The 15230-nt window shown below is 41.2% G+C and overlaps 1 protein-coding gene across 13 annotated transcripts in view; it reads left to right on the top strand.

The window, feature by feature from the left end:
* Window positions 1-15230, top strand: part of caska (calcium/calmodulin-dependent serine protein kinase a) — a 95150-nt gene that overhangs the window by 27991 nt on the left and 51929 nt on the right. For all 13 annotated transcript variants that reach the window (XM_072444908.1, XM_072444912.1, XM_072444911.1 and 10 more), the window contains exon 2: window positions 9315-9427. In XM_072444908.1, coding sequence (XP_072301009.1) covers window positions 9315-9427 — 113 coding nt within the window. The remainder of the gene's footprint in view (window positions 1-9314; window positions 9428-15230) is intronic.

Below are 15230 nucleotides of genomic sequence, written 5' to 3'. Positions count from 1 at the left end.
ATATAACATGATAACATAATAAATAGAGCTGCCGTTCTTAATGGTTTATTAACATGAATCTAACTGATTGCATATTAAAACATTAGCAAGAATCTCCTGTGTCCTGTGGCTTTTGATGCACGGCACATTTTTATTTTCAACTTCATTTTTCACAATTCTATTTGGTATCTTGGACTCTTCTTTGCTGCAAGGCTTTATACTTTCCCTCGCGTTTTAGCGTTTTATATTTGTGCTTTCTCTACTTGGCTCGCTTTAGAAATTGCAGCCGACGTGTTTTTGCAAGAGCACCTCTGGAGATTGTGTTGCTCTCCAAGTAACGAGCTATGGATGGATGTACGCTTGGCTGCTGCGTTGTGTGCGTCTTCATGTCTTTTCAAAGCCTCTTTTGCTTTAAAGGCTAAAACCATTTACTGAAAAAAGTTCACATAACAAAGACGTCAAGTAAGGAAGCAGAAAGTGTAAAGTCAGACATTTGGAGTACTACAATTTTTTTAATTGAAGCTTTTGGTTATTCTTGGTTATTTTACTGTAATAATAATCATTTGTATGGTGCTTTACCAGCATTATAAGCCTCTCAAAGTGCTGCTGTAATTGTACATTTACTTTACACCCTGGTCTAGGGGAAGATGGACTGAATCAAAGCCACTCTGACCACCTCCAATCATTTCCCCACGCACAAGGCACTGAACTGCTCCACAGAATGTTCCTCAAAAGTGTTCATTGACGATTCTGTGTGATTATGTTTATCATACAATAAATAGTTGTCTTTATTCCGAAGGGACTTTCTAAGTGTTACTTTTATGAGCGCCTCTTTTCAGCTTCACACTCTCTGTCTTGCTCCATGGGAGGTGTAAACATGTTAATGACAGTCATTTAGTGCCGATTTTCTTTAATGTTTCCTCCAGGCAGCCATTATAGTTTCATTACAGCCTCCTATTGCACAAGCCTGTTACAGTGCTGCGCTTCTCCTATTACTTTTATGTCACTCTCTGATTGAACCGCTATAGTCTTTTCTCAACACCTACCTCAGCTGTTTTTGGGGTAACTAAAGACATCATGGTTTGTTTTTTATTATATCTTATGAAAGGAGGAAATGGGTTTTATTCAAACAAGAATGAGCATTTGATCAGGCCATCTTCTTCTATAAAGATTCTGTATCAAGAGAAGGGTTTTCAGGAGTATAGTTAGATACTCATTTGAAAGTATTGATACTAAATTGAAACTTTGACCTTTCCTGAACAGTTATATTGAGCTTTATCAGGACTAGAATAAGACCACAATGTTCAATAAAGAAACTTCTATTATTTTGTTAAAATGTTTACCGTATTTTCCGGACTATAAGTCGCACCGGAGTATAAGTCTTTTAGATAGGATTTGAAAACACCCCGTCCAAATAATTTTGTCCGGGGGTACGGGGGCCGACTAGGCGAAAAAACGAGTAGCTTCGGCATTCTCCAGACTAATAAAAAATACTTTAAAAATGTGCGCTCGCGCCTTTGGCGCTCACGGTCATTATGGAAAGCCAATATGATCACAGTCCGCCACTTAGGAGCGGCGTATCGCGGCGTATTTTCTGACGCTTTTACAAAATAAAGCAGCGCTTTTAACGCCGCGCGCCGTCTGACGTTAAAGCCATGCACCGTAAACGAGCGCCGTAATTTACACCAGACGGCGCTCTGCGTTCTCTTAATTTACGCCATACGCCGCTCCTAAGTGCCCGAGTGTGATCATATTGGCTTCCCATATTATCGAGCGCCGTGGGCGGCGCGAGCAGAAAAGTTACACTACACGGACGCGTGATCTGGTGACCAGGTGCCAAATAAACATTTGGGACCAGAATGGAAGTCGTCTACGTTATTGAGTGTAGCTTTCTTAACTGTATGATAGCGTTGTCTGTTACTTGAATAAAAAACACAATCGTTGTTTTTTCAACCTGGTGGATCTTTTTTCAGCCTGGCGCTATCTTTTGGTTAGCGCGCCAATGGCCATCCCTGCACTCGAAAATGCCCGTCCACATTTTAAAATACCCCGTCCAAAATACGGGAAGACGGCCCTCTATCTAAAAGCCTGCAGCCAAAATATGCATAATAGAGAAGAAAAAAAACATATATAAGTTGCACTGGAGTATGAAATATAACTATAATTGCAAGTGTGAAAATAACAAATAATGTCACATATAAGTCGCTCCGGAGTATAAATATGAGTTTATAGTGTAAATATAAGTTGCACCCCGTCCAAAACTATCAAAAAAAGTGTGATTTATAGTTAGGAAAATACGGTAAAACCTGGAACCAAAAAGTTGTAATATCTTTATGGTATCGAAAACAGTATGGAGAGTTGAGTATATTCCTTAGTATTAAAATCGAGTTTGACCTATTAGTATCATGACAACGCTCAGAGTGATTTGCAAAGTGTTTGGCTCCATCATGAACGTTAAAAAGCTCATTCTCTAACTGTTAACACGAGATGTTTATACCTGAAAGCGTTGACCTCGCAGCTAAAGCATGTCTGATTGACCGTGCATCAGTCTGGAGTGCCACACTGCGGACTTGCATGTGTCGTAAAGCCACTGACATTTACCAAATGAGACCCAGGGGTGATTCATGCACTGTGAAGTTGAGAAGGGCGGCGGCTCGCAAATCACCTTTTACTATGGCAACACACACACAATGGCGCGGAGAGACGCAGGGCAATATAAGGCACCCTATCTTTTTGATGTCGTAGTAAATTCCAGTTGGTTACGTTGACAGGAACCGCAGGGAAGCTCTTTTCCTACAGGCTCTTGGACCATGGGCGTCTAGAGTTATGGCCACGCCCCACTTTTCTGGAGGTCAGCTGGAGTACATGGCTTGAGGTCAAAAGTTATTGATAGGTCATTAAAGGCGTAATGGACGATTTTTCACCGATTTGAGAACTCAAACGGGGAGTAAACAAACGCAACTAGACGTGCGTTTGTTTATTAGCGCGACGGATCGCATCGCATCTGTTGTCTCCTGTAGATTTCCGTCTCAAACTGTCTTTCTCTGTCTTAATTTTGTCCCGTACACTGAGGGAACTATATTATGATAGATCCATGCGCTTAGACACAGGGAAACGTGCTACTCTCCTGGGGACGAACCAGAACGAGGCTGCTGGTGAGCGGTAGGTGCATCCTATGATTGATACGTGGCAGGACTAATCGGCTGTCCACGCCACGAGGAAATGAGACTCAGATTTGGGCCAAAAAAACCATCCATTACACCTTTAAGTCATTATTGGCTTGAACAGGCGACAAAGCTCAAACTCATTTACCGTCAGAGCTGCAGCTAACGATTATTTCAGTTGTCGACTAGTCAAACGATTATTTCTATTATATATTGAGAATTAAATACCTCTTTAACCAAGTAAAGGTTGAAATATGGTGACAGAAAGCTTCTAGATTGAGTATATTGATACTTTGAGACATTTTAGTTTAATTATGCCACTCCCTTCATAACAATTTGAGAGTTTTAGAGTCTTTAGAGTCTTGATAATGATTTCGATTATCAAAATGCGACTGATACATTTTATTATCACTATTAGTCGATTACTTGCTGCAGCCCTAGTTTAAAGTTCTCCCATTTAGTGACATTTATGCTTGATTATAAGACAGACCTTATAAGTATAAAAGCTACACTAAATGGTGGCATTATTGTTGTGCCTTGAAGCTGGTGGTAGAAACACGACAACAAAGCGGAACTAATATGGATACAAATAGAAGAGGAGTCATACAAAATGTGCTTTTGGGGAAAATATGTAGTATGAAATTAAATTATAGTCTGTAAAATGCCACCAGTTCATTGTGACAGTCTAACAGCAGTTTTTTGTGCCATGTTGCTCATTTTGGATGTCTCTTTGTGCACTTGAGGATGAGCAGTGCCTCTGGTTCTATTCTGTTTATGGTGAATTCTCCTTTATAACATTTACATTCATGACCAATGGACACTTGACGCTTGCCCCATAATAATGACAATTGTTGGAAAAAATTGACTGGAAAGTAGAAAATCTGTTTGAGCGTTTGGGATTGGGAAGCATCTCAGTAAAATGAGGTAATTGGCGGTCCGGATAGTCACAGTGCTTCCATTTAAAAAATGTTCCCCTCTACATTTTTGTCCATGGATTTTCCTCTGCTGTCTCGGCCCTTTTTGTCCATATTTTCCTGCGTTTGGCTGAAGAGCAGGAATAATTGAAACAGTCCGTGCGCAGCTGACTTCTCTTCACGTTTATAATGGCTTATGGCACGCAGCTGATGCACATTCAGAACTAGTGCTGCCGCTCGGCGCCCAGTTCCGCCACTTGAGCCATTTCAGAGCTCTTCTCTTCTTCATCCCGCTCTCTCCTTCCTTCCCCTCTGCTCAGCCAACGCACTTAACGCATCGTTTGTAGCATTGTACCAGCAGTGTGGTGCCTGAGACATCACGCCTCTTAAAGGCATTTCATGGAACTCGTCTTCATTTTCAGTGGTGGAAGAGGTACTTAATTAATAAGTAGTAAGTAATAAGTACTACTAAAGGGCCAAAAATGTATCCAAGTAAAAGTATCACATATAAAAATAGAATGAAGTAAAAAATATTGAAGTACATACAAGTATTTCCCAAATTTTTTTGGTAGCTATTAAAAAGTTAAATGTGGTGATGTGATACATTTTTATGTTGCCCAGGATGCAAAACCTTTATGTAGGATGTCACCATAAACATAAACAAAAAATAACTCTTCAAACCATACCAAAAAAATTAGGGTTAGGGTTCCTTTCTCATCCTGGCTGTGTGCTTAGGGTCATTGTCTTGTTGTAAGATGAACCTTCGCCCCAGTCTGAGGACCAGAGCGCTCTGGATCAGGTTTTCATCAAGGATGTCTTTGTACACTGCTGCATTCATCTTTCTGTTGATCCTGACTAGTCTCCCAGTTCCTGCCACTGAAGAACATCTCCACAGTGTGATGCTGCCACCACCATGCTTCACTGATGGTGCTGGGCAGGTATCGACTGGTGCCTGGATTCCTCCAGACATGACCCTTGCTTTTCAAGCCAAAGAGTTACATTTTTGTTTCATCAGACCAGATAATTTTGTTTCTCATAGTCTGAGAGTCCTTCGGGTACATTTTTGCAACTCTTTTAGGCAAATAATTTTAATTTAGTAATCCTTTTTAGAATGAGGTTGTATCATGTGGAAAAGGTGAAGTGCTGTGAATACATTCCGTATGCACTGTACATAGTACTGCATACATGAATAACTAGAAAGTATTGACAGAAAATCCATGAGGTTTTGAATTAAAGCAGGCCATAGTGCCTAAAGGCATATTTGTAATTCAGTGGAAAACTACTAGTAGCAATATAAAACAGGAATGGGTCATTTTAGGTGCTATGCCAAAGTAGAGAAAATAATATTGCATGCTTTATCACCAATGAAATATATTTGACTCTTTTCATGCTGCCTTACTATACAGCCCTTGATGTGCACTGCAGCTGAAGTTGTCCGTCACTTGATTGACATGTGAGATCTGAGATCGCCTGCTGCCTTTTTCCTTCAGATGTTTTGCTCAGTATAGGAAATGTCCAGTCTCCTTGTGCTGTTTGTCCCAGCTCCCCGAGGGCCCCATGTTCATTGTTGAAAGGAGGGCAGACAAGACCGGGGCCTGACATTTGAGGCTGGGCCATAAGTGAGGCGACTGGAGCGAAGCAGACACACAGATAACGGTAACAGCAGGACATGGCTGCTTTACTAATTAGAGATCTTTCAACTATAGTACGGAAAAGTTAAAGCTCAAGCAGTTCCTCCCGGAGTCGGCGTTTTATATCAGATTTTTGTACGACTGTGGAGTTCCTCAAGTGCCCTGTTGGCAAGCTTGTGTTTTCTTTCAGCTGTGAAGGTAGATTTCCCTCTGGAGGTTAGCTGTTCACAGTCTAAAGGGCTTGTTTGTTTTGTTGTTTTAGAAGTTGTTGCTGTCATTTTTTTTTTTTTTATGTATATTTGATTTGTTTGAAATACTGTGTTTTTTATTTGCAATGAAAATGGCAATGAGCTGCTAAAGAGCCGTGCGATATGTTTGTTATAACTCATATATATATATCTGAAGGTAAAAGATAACGGCTGTCCTTCAATGTGTGGGCCTTGCCATGGATTTTAAAATAATAATGATATCTGCAAGGATCTATTATTATCAGTTCTGTGTCAAACCAAAACAATGAGAAAACACAAGGCCGACCAAGCCACGGAATCAGGACCGTAATTTGTCACTTTACCATAGTCTGACAATATTACATCAATCCTACAGAAATGTGTTGAAGCTTATCTTTAAACATATTAGTTGAGGTTTAATTATCAGACAAATGTGAAATGTCATATCACAAATGTACAGAAATGTCCTCTCTTACGACATTACTTTATAATTTTTATTTTTACTCATTTGTTTTTTTACTATAAACTCAATATTCAGATTTTGCACATCTTCAGTGGTGCACATTTTGCCTTTTCTGCAGCGCATTATGTTATATTTGCAGACATAATACGCTGTAGGTGATACACACACACCCAGACTATTGTGTGTGACCTTAAATGATCTCACAATTGAATGGTTTGTGTGGAATTGACCGCCATCTTGTGAATCTTTGCAACATAACCTTTTTATAGAGATATATGCTGCGACATTATAGTCCCTAATTACTCACCAGCGGCACGTGCTTGTCTTCCTATAAGCAAGATGCCACATCATTACATCTCCTCAGCAGGATTTTTCTTAAAGATTGATTCATGTATAATATACATGAATCAATCTTTATTGATTTGTACCTTGTGTGTTTGTGTGTGGGTAAATATGTGTGTGTTTCTTCCATGTTTCGGGCTTGGGAAGCGTCCCACCTCACTGCTCTGACACTAAGCAGCTTTTGCTTGATCACCATCTGTTCAACCAGTCTCCGTTTGTGCTCCGAAGAAGGCTCAGGCTCCTCCTCACCCACTCAGACAAACACACAGAGAAATACATACACTAATCCTGCGAGGGTAGAGCCCCCGCGCTGTCTGCTGTAGCCAGGGGTGCTGCTGTCTTTAGCTGGCATGTGGGTGCACAAACATTACGGTTATGGCGGAGGTTGTTTTGGCTCTAATTTGCAGTGGGATGATAATTCACACAAGCTGCAGGTGATGTCTGTGTTGCGTTTATATTTAGTGTGGGGTTTCTGGCTGTGTTTTATAGGATGCTTTGGAGATCCGCAAAGGAACTCGATGGAAAAATGGATGGAACAAACCTGGGACAAAACAAGGAGCGGTTCACTATTTGATTATTACTGCACATAAAATGTTATTGTACATATAAAAAGGACTTTAGGGATGTATCGGTCTCAGCCCAGCCCCAGCCTCTGTGCGCCCATAATATGTGCCATTCCCACTTTGTACTCGTCAGATTTGTCTTTTTGATCAGATTCGTGAAGGGAAAATAAACAACTACCATTTACCGGTATATTTTCTTATCAGATGTGCTTTAATTTACAGCTGCATTTTGCCCTCATGTAGAAAAGTCTATGAGTCTGTAAGCTTTAAGTGGTCTCTTATAGTCCCCCTGATAACATATAATACTCTTTCAGACCCATTTTGGATGAACATATAGATGTTAGATTGTGCCCACTTGTGCCGTTGAGCCATGTCTTTTGTAATTGGAACTATATTTCAGATCCGTCTGTTGTTTGGCTCTGACCTGCCTCCTGATGCTAAACCCTCACACCGTGCATATCCTTCAGACCTTCACGAGCACGTTAAACATTAGCAGAGCACAGGTCAGCTCAAACCCATTAGCCTCATGCCGTAGATGCAGACAATGAATCCTTCCTCTGTTGTGCGTTGCCCTGACCTGCTGGCTGCGGAGTCGTACCCCAACCTCACGCGGCCTGCCCCGTTTATCCCTCTGTCGGATCATGATAATAAACTCACTCTAAAGAACCATCATCCACTACTGTGTGCGAACTCTTCAACCTAAGAAATGAGAATCCGGGAGCAGCCTGCGCCGGGGTAAATGAAGTGGCCTGCTGTTACACGGAGAGTAGAGCACCAAAAGCAAGAATAACCCCACGCTCTGGCGCTGTGTTCACAGCTCGGCTTCATGCCCCTTGGGTGTACATCTTAGCTTGAACTTTTAAGCTTTAAGTAGTTCAAGGAGGAGCTGCAGGGAGGAGAAACAGAAGGGGAACGGCTTGATATTTTAGAACTCTTGGATTGTATGGTGAAATGTTTGTGATGGCAATATCAGCATTATTACATATATATTTAACAGTTAATTTATCAAATGTAATAAACAGAACAACCAGAGAGTATTATACAATTAAAAAAAAACACAAGCAGACATCAACTTAACACAAATACAAACAAAATTACGGAATAGTTGAATTAAAGCAAAAGTCCCATTTAGTCCAAAGTCTAATGAATTTGTCCATTTGCAAATTAATAAATTTTTTCCCCATTTGTCTGTCACGATGTCAGTCCAGTCCTGGAGCTTTTTACATGTAATTTTAATAATCTTATAAATCTTATGACAGTCAGATTTTAGTGTGCATGTAACCATAGCTTGGGCTGGGCAATATTGACAAAAAAATAAAAATCTATATTTCTTTTTTTGAATTAATCCAACAGAAATGTGTTAAAACCAAACTTGTCTTTAAACCTTTTTTAATTAGATTTTTAATCAGCTCTTTTTGTGTCATATTTTACAAAATTATGTACTCGATATTTGAGATTTGCATATCATCAAAACAACATTCACAATATGATCTAAATGTCAATAAATTGCCCACATATAACCTTTATGTACTATGTAACTTCTGCGTCTATCTGTTATTGCTTTGCCTAAAATATTCAAGTGTGACTAATTAAAGTTTTTCGTAAAAAAACATGTATTCTTACTGTAAGCAGGCTTGCCTCTTCACAGACCTAATCTGTAATTTGGCCTAGTGGCGTCACCCTGAAAATAAATTGTATGCTGTATTATGGAATATTCCTGGAAACATAATCATGAAGACCAGAGGGTGGGTTCACCTTTTAATGTAACAGTCAATATGGTACTGTCATATAATCATCTAGTGTTTTTTTTTATTATGACTTATCCTGGCTGATTCATGGCTGAATTATTAAAATGCTATGTCCAATAGGCTTGTATTGTAATACTGCTCATGTTTTTGTGCAGCTCTAATATGCCATCTTCCCCAATTGTGAATAATCTGATATTGATTTGGGTCGTCTCCTCATCCACACCTCGGTCTGACAGCCTCAGAGTGGTAATTAAACGTGTCCTCTTCCCTGTGCGTCCTGCAGGGGCCCGTTCAGCGTGGTGCGGCGATGCATCAACAGAGAGACGGGGCAGCAGTTTGCTGTCAAAATAGTGGACGTGGCCCAGTTCACCTCCAGCCCGGGACTCAGCACGGAGGGTAAGCTGCTGTCTACACGCTTCCATGTTGTTTGTGCTTCTGTCTTTGCTGTTTTTCAAGGAGAAGGATGTATTGTGTGGTCAAGGAGAAGGATGTATTGTGTGGTCAAGGAGAAGGATGTATTGTGTGGTCAAGGAGAAGGATGTATTGTGTGGTCAAGGAGAAGGATGTATTGTGTGGTCAAGGAGAAGGATGCATTGTGTGGTCAAGGAGAAGTATGTATTGTGTGGTCAAGGAGAAGGATGTATTGTGTGGTTAAGGACAAGGAGGCTTATGAGGTATGTTGTGGAAAAATATAATCTGGCCCTTTACTTTTTAACTTTCAATCCTATTTTTAATCAGATTTAGTTCTAACACAGTCAACAGCCTGACACAACCCCTTTTGGCCTGGAAATTTACATGTCCGGACCTCCTGGAGTGGCTAGGAAGTCCCACGTTATGTTTCACACTAGGCAAGACATGTGAATTGAATTAATGCAAATGTTATGTACTGTCTCCTTCCTGAAACCACTGTTTCTTTGATGTCCCATTTGCTCCTGTATTCCTTTGTACCTGAGAGAACAATGACCAGGAACTTCTGGGTGTGTGGTCATGTGACTACAGGTATAAATATGTAGGACATGGGACAAGAGGGAGCGCTGATCATATAATGAACCAGAGAGAGAGAAACGCCTGATTAAATCACCTTAACATTGAGACAAAGCAACTTGCCTCCTTGCCTTATTTTTGCCATTACAGGTATTACAGATAGTAGTGCATGCTTTCAGTAGATACACTGAGATGGCAAAGTAAAGGCACTTGAGAAAAGGGTGAATAGCAATATAAATGATACATAATCTGTCCTTCAATCTCCATTGTACATATACCGTATTTTCCGGACTATAAATCGCACCTTTTTTCATAGTTTTGGCCGGTGTGCGACTTATATTTATACTTATATACTTATACTCCGGAGCGACTTATATCTGGTATTGTTTGTTATTTTCACACTTGTGTATTTCATGCTCCAGTGCAAATGTTTTTTTCTCCTCTATTATGCATCTTTTAGCTAGTGCGACTTATACTCCGGTGCGACTTATAGTCCAGAAAATATGGTATATATTCTTCTCCATCAGATTGATCTAATTGTCCTTGGAATTTAGAGGACCGGATTTGCATTTGTGGAAGTTGGAAGTATAAATTATTCCTGATAAAATGATCTCTATTGTAATTTCACAAGAAACAACTGTCATTTCTTTTCTCCTCTTCATTAAAATTCTCGGAACATACTTTAATAGTGTTTTACCATTCACCTCGTTGCTTTTTAATCACCCAGCTTCAGTACAGTGGGCGAGATACAATTAACAGGTCAGGCGTGCTTGTTTGTTTGATTCTGCTTTCGTCTCTAGGTGCAGTAACAATCTTCTGTTTAACTGTGGGCTGTTTGATCGGAGAAGTTATTTATTAAACCCCACCTGCAGCGCTCCCTCTCTATCTTCAAACACTTGTAAATGTTAAAGGGATTATTTTCTTTCTATTTTTTGTTACAAATGCCTGCTTAAATTTACAGGGTGCAATTATAATCACCGATAGAGTGACTATTAAGGCCATTTACAAGACGAGCTGTAAAATGCTGCGCTATATGAGCTCAAGTGATTATGCCCACCAGGTCAATTAAACAAGCGCTCCCCTCATCGCTGTGATATATTCTCCTTTTATTGCACTGGCTTTAATTATACTGGGGGCGTTTGATTCTGTAACTTGGATAACGTAACGTCCTTGTCTAGACTGACGCTTGATCTCTCAATAATCTGCAGAACAAGATGGATTGAGATACTTACGGTGCATGTGGTGAACTTTGATTATTAAGTTATCACAAGTAAAATGATTGAAAGTGTTATAAGTGTCCATCATATTTAAGGCATTTCATTTATTTAGCACCACATTTTTGGCTCTTCTTTCCATCAAGAGGTTCGACCAAAGCTTAATTCTTTTAATGATTTTAGCTATTGCAAATCTACAGTGTTGATTGAAGTGTTAAATGTTCTTGCTTTAAATGTGCCGTATGTCATTTTATTGGAGGGTACACTACCTGCTTGTCTCCATGGCAATGTCATTTCCTTGCTAGATTGTTCCACAAGTATTGCACGAAATACGCATTTATTCAATTACGGGCGTTTTATTGCTCAGACATACCTTGAAAAACACACACATCCTCAGCTCTCCACAGATCTGACCTGTAACTTGACGGCGTGGCGTTACGTGCCTGCCTTCATGGAAGTGGGTACGTTTAATGCCATACTGGGAGACATTCTAGCAAAGCAGTGAAAGCAAGCAGGTGGTAGAGAGACCCTCCGCCAGAAAAGTTCCATACATTTACTTTAAAACTGTCACAAAAAATGTATTAGTATGTAATGACAAACCTCTTTTGGGTATAAGTCTGTCAGAAGTGGGCACTATAGAAGTTTAGATAATATTGTGAATGTTGATCTGAAGTATAGTAAAAAAAAAAAAAAAAAAGCTACAAAAAGAGCTGAATAAAAATAAAATAAAGAAAAATAATGGTAAATCACGTAATATTTCTGCACTTTTGTTCACATTTGTCCGACAATTAAAGTTAAACTCAACTGATTATTCTTATTATTGAGATATTTAAAACAAAAATGGAGATTGTCATTTTTATTTTCTTTTTTCCCCCCAATATGGCCCATCCTTAAAGTCTGCTGTCGTTTATGGAGCTTGCTGTCGTTTATGGAGCTAGCTGTGTTCACTTGAGTATGAAGCTTTACTCGTGTCCATTGCACCTCCCTCCTCATTTACACGGGCTCTCACAGTCACTCCCTCCAAGCACCGTTCACATCCTCAATTTCCCCGTAGACCCCGACCAGCTGCTTCCATTGTAGATTTGTTTTTATGCTGCACCTTTTGTTGGCCGTAGAAAGCAAAGCGGTTTCACTTGAGTGGGCAGCTGTAACCTTGCACCACCATAATAAAAGTGGCATGCACTCACAGCCCAGACGAGGAGAAGTGGGTCAAACGGTTGGTGTCTTGGCAGTGAACTGCCCGACAGGAGCCTGATACAAAGACATGTACTGTCCAAAGATGTGTCTGATGAATAGGTCAGGACTCGAAGGGGAGGTGGGGCGTATCAGCATTATTCAGCAAAAGGCCAATGCAATATTGGAAAAGAAAAGAAAGACTGTGTTATAACTCCACAGATCAGCATAACGTTATGTCAAATATTGTTTTAGCATTTGCATTGTTTTATGATTAAAGCTTTCTATCAGAACTAGTCTTAAAGGTGCACTAAGTAACTTTTCTGTCTCCATGAAGATGTTATTTCATTGTCTGGAATGTTCCATGGTTTGACACAAAGCGCATTTATATTGTTGTGCTTCTAGACCTATAAAACGCATTTTACTGTGAACATGCTCTCCTCTCCACCGACCTGGGGTCTCATTTATAAAGCTTGCTTACTCACTACGCAGCGCATAGGCCGCCCTCTGCGCCATACGTAGTATTTATTAAACAAGACAGAATAGAGTGAAATGGGACTGAGACTGGGGAAGGACATTGCAGTAAACTGTGATGTGACAGCGTGATGCTGCATCACGCTGAAGTTCAATCAGAATCAAGAGGTTGCAGGGCGTGTGCTTCTTGTGGCCACAAGGAGTACGCACATTCCTATGCAATCCATTATAAATGAAGCCCCTGACCTGGTTACTGACAAGTTACATCGTGCCCCTTTAACTAGGGCTGCAACTAACAATTATTTTAAAGCAAGGCAAGTTTATTTGTAGAGCACAATTCGTACACAAGTGCCTCACACAACGGGAAATAATGCATTAAAATCACAAAACCGATAAAGACAATAAAAGAGAAGAGTGAAAATTAAATCTTTTATCATATGTACAGATAAACAAAATAGTTTTGAGCCTGGATTTGAACATTGTCAGAGGAGAGGCCTGTCTCACATCTTCAGGAAGACTGTGCCAGATTTTAGCTGCATCAAACTGAAACACAAATTGTTAGTTCTGACTCTGGCACCAGCAGGAGGCCGGTCCATGTTTAGTCCTGACTCTGGCACCAGCAGGAGGCCGGTCCATGTTTAGTCCTGACTCTGGCACCAGCAGGAGGCCGGTCCATGTTTAGTCCTGACTCTGGCACCAGCAGGAGGCCGGTCCATGTTTAGTCCTGACTCTGGCACCAGCAGGAGGCCGGTCCATGTTTAGTCCTGACTCTGACACCAGCAGGAGGCCGGTCCATGTTTAGTCCTGACTCTGGGCACCAGCAGGAGGCCGGTCCATGTTTAGTCCTGACTCTGGCACCAGCAGGAGGCCGGTCCATGTTTAGTCCTGACTCTGGCACCAGCAGGAGGCCGGTCCATGTTTAGTCCTGACTCTGACACCAGCAGGAGGCCGGTCCATGTTTAGTCCTGACTCTGGCACCAGCAGGAGGCCGGTCCATGTTTAGTCCTGACTCTGACACCAGCAGGAGGCCGGTCCATGTTTAGTCCTGACTCTGGCACCAGCAGGAGGCCGGTCCATGTTTAGTCCTGACTCTGGCACCAGCAGGAGGCCGGTCCATGTTTAGTCCTGACTCTGACACCAGCAGGAGGCCGGTCCATGTTTAGTCCTGACTCTGGCACCTGCTGGAGGCCGGTCCATGTTTAGTCCTGACTCTGGCACCAGCAGGAGGCCGGTCCATGTTTAGTCCTGACTCTGGTCACCAGCAGGAGGCCGGTCCATGTTTAGTCCTGACTCTGGCACCAGCAGGAGGCCGGTCCATGTTTAGTCCTGACTCTGGTCACCAGCAGGAGGCCGGTCCATGTTTAAGTCCTGACTCTGGCACCAGGTGGAGGCCGGTCCATGTTTAGTCCTGACTCTGGTCACCAGCAGGAGGCCGGTCCATGTTTAGTCCTGACTCTGGCACCAGGTGGAGGCCGGTCCATGTTTAGTCCTGACTCTGGTCACCAGCAGGAGGCCGGTCCATGTTTAGTCCTGACTCTGGCACCAGGTGGAGGCCGGTTCCTGAGGTCCTCAGAGTCCGAGATGGTTCATATGGCACTAACATGTCCGAGATCTATTTAGAAAGAGAATATTGAAGAATGAATTATATTATTGATGAAAATCAGAAATAGTTTATTCTTTTTTGACATTTGCCCTTGTTTTTGTTATGAAAGGTATTTGTTCTAGAGTCTTTTAAGTCCAGATACCAACTACAAGTACTAATTTACTAATTTACAAAGGATTTTAATAGTCGACTAGTCATGACCGGTGTAACACTATGTCAACAACTCCATTGTCACTCAATTGTGACTTGACTTGAATTGGTCTGGCTTAAAATACACAGAAAATGTTTTAAAACCAACAGAGTGTTTTCACCCACGCCAGACCACGCCCCCTTGTGACGTGTGCTGGTTGTATCTATGGCTATTCCTTCCTTGGCTTGCTTTTGGCAGAATGACCACACAGCAGACAATGAAATACATTTCAAAAACTGTAATATGTAAACATCATTTTGTCACCATTTTGAAGACATCACCATCTCATGCTGTTGCCTCTCCACTGTTAAATAGTCACAAAAAACAGAAAAGGTAAAAAGAACGAAAAGGGTTGATACTTAAAGAAGACAGACGTTATGGCTTTATGACATTTACATCCAAGCACTCAAAGCTTTCAAGAGCCTGGACCTTGTGTGGGTGAGTGGCTGTCTGATCCTCAAATACAACACTTGGACAGTTGGAAATTGGGCTTGTTAAAACTGTCTGCAAGTAGGCTAACGTTTATTAGCCTTGTAACACAATGATATCTAAAATAGCTTT

Source organism: Eucyclogobius newberryi, unplaced genomic scaffold (assembly GCF_026437365.1).
Source record: "Eucyclogobius newberryi isolate DKJ021-1_F unplaced genomic scaffold, fEucNew1.0.hap1 SCAF_14, whole genome shotgun sequence".
NCBI lineage: Eukaryota > Metazoa > Chordata > Actinopteri > Gobiiformes > Gobiidae > Eucyclogobius > Eucyclogobius newberryi.
Note: the sequence above shows the minus strand (reverse complement) of the source record. Positions and strands in the feature narration are given on the sequence as shown.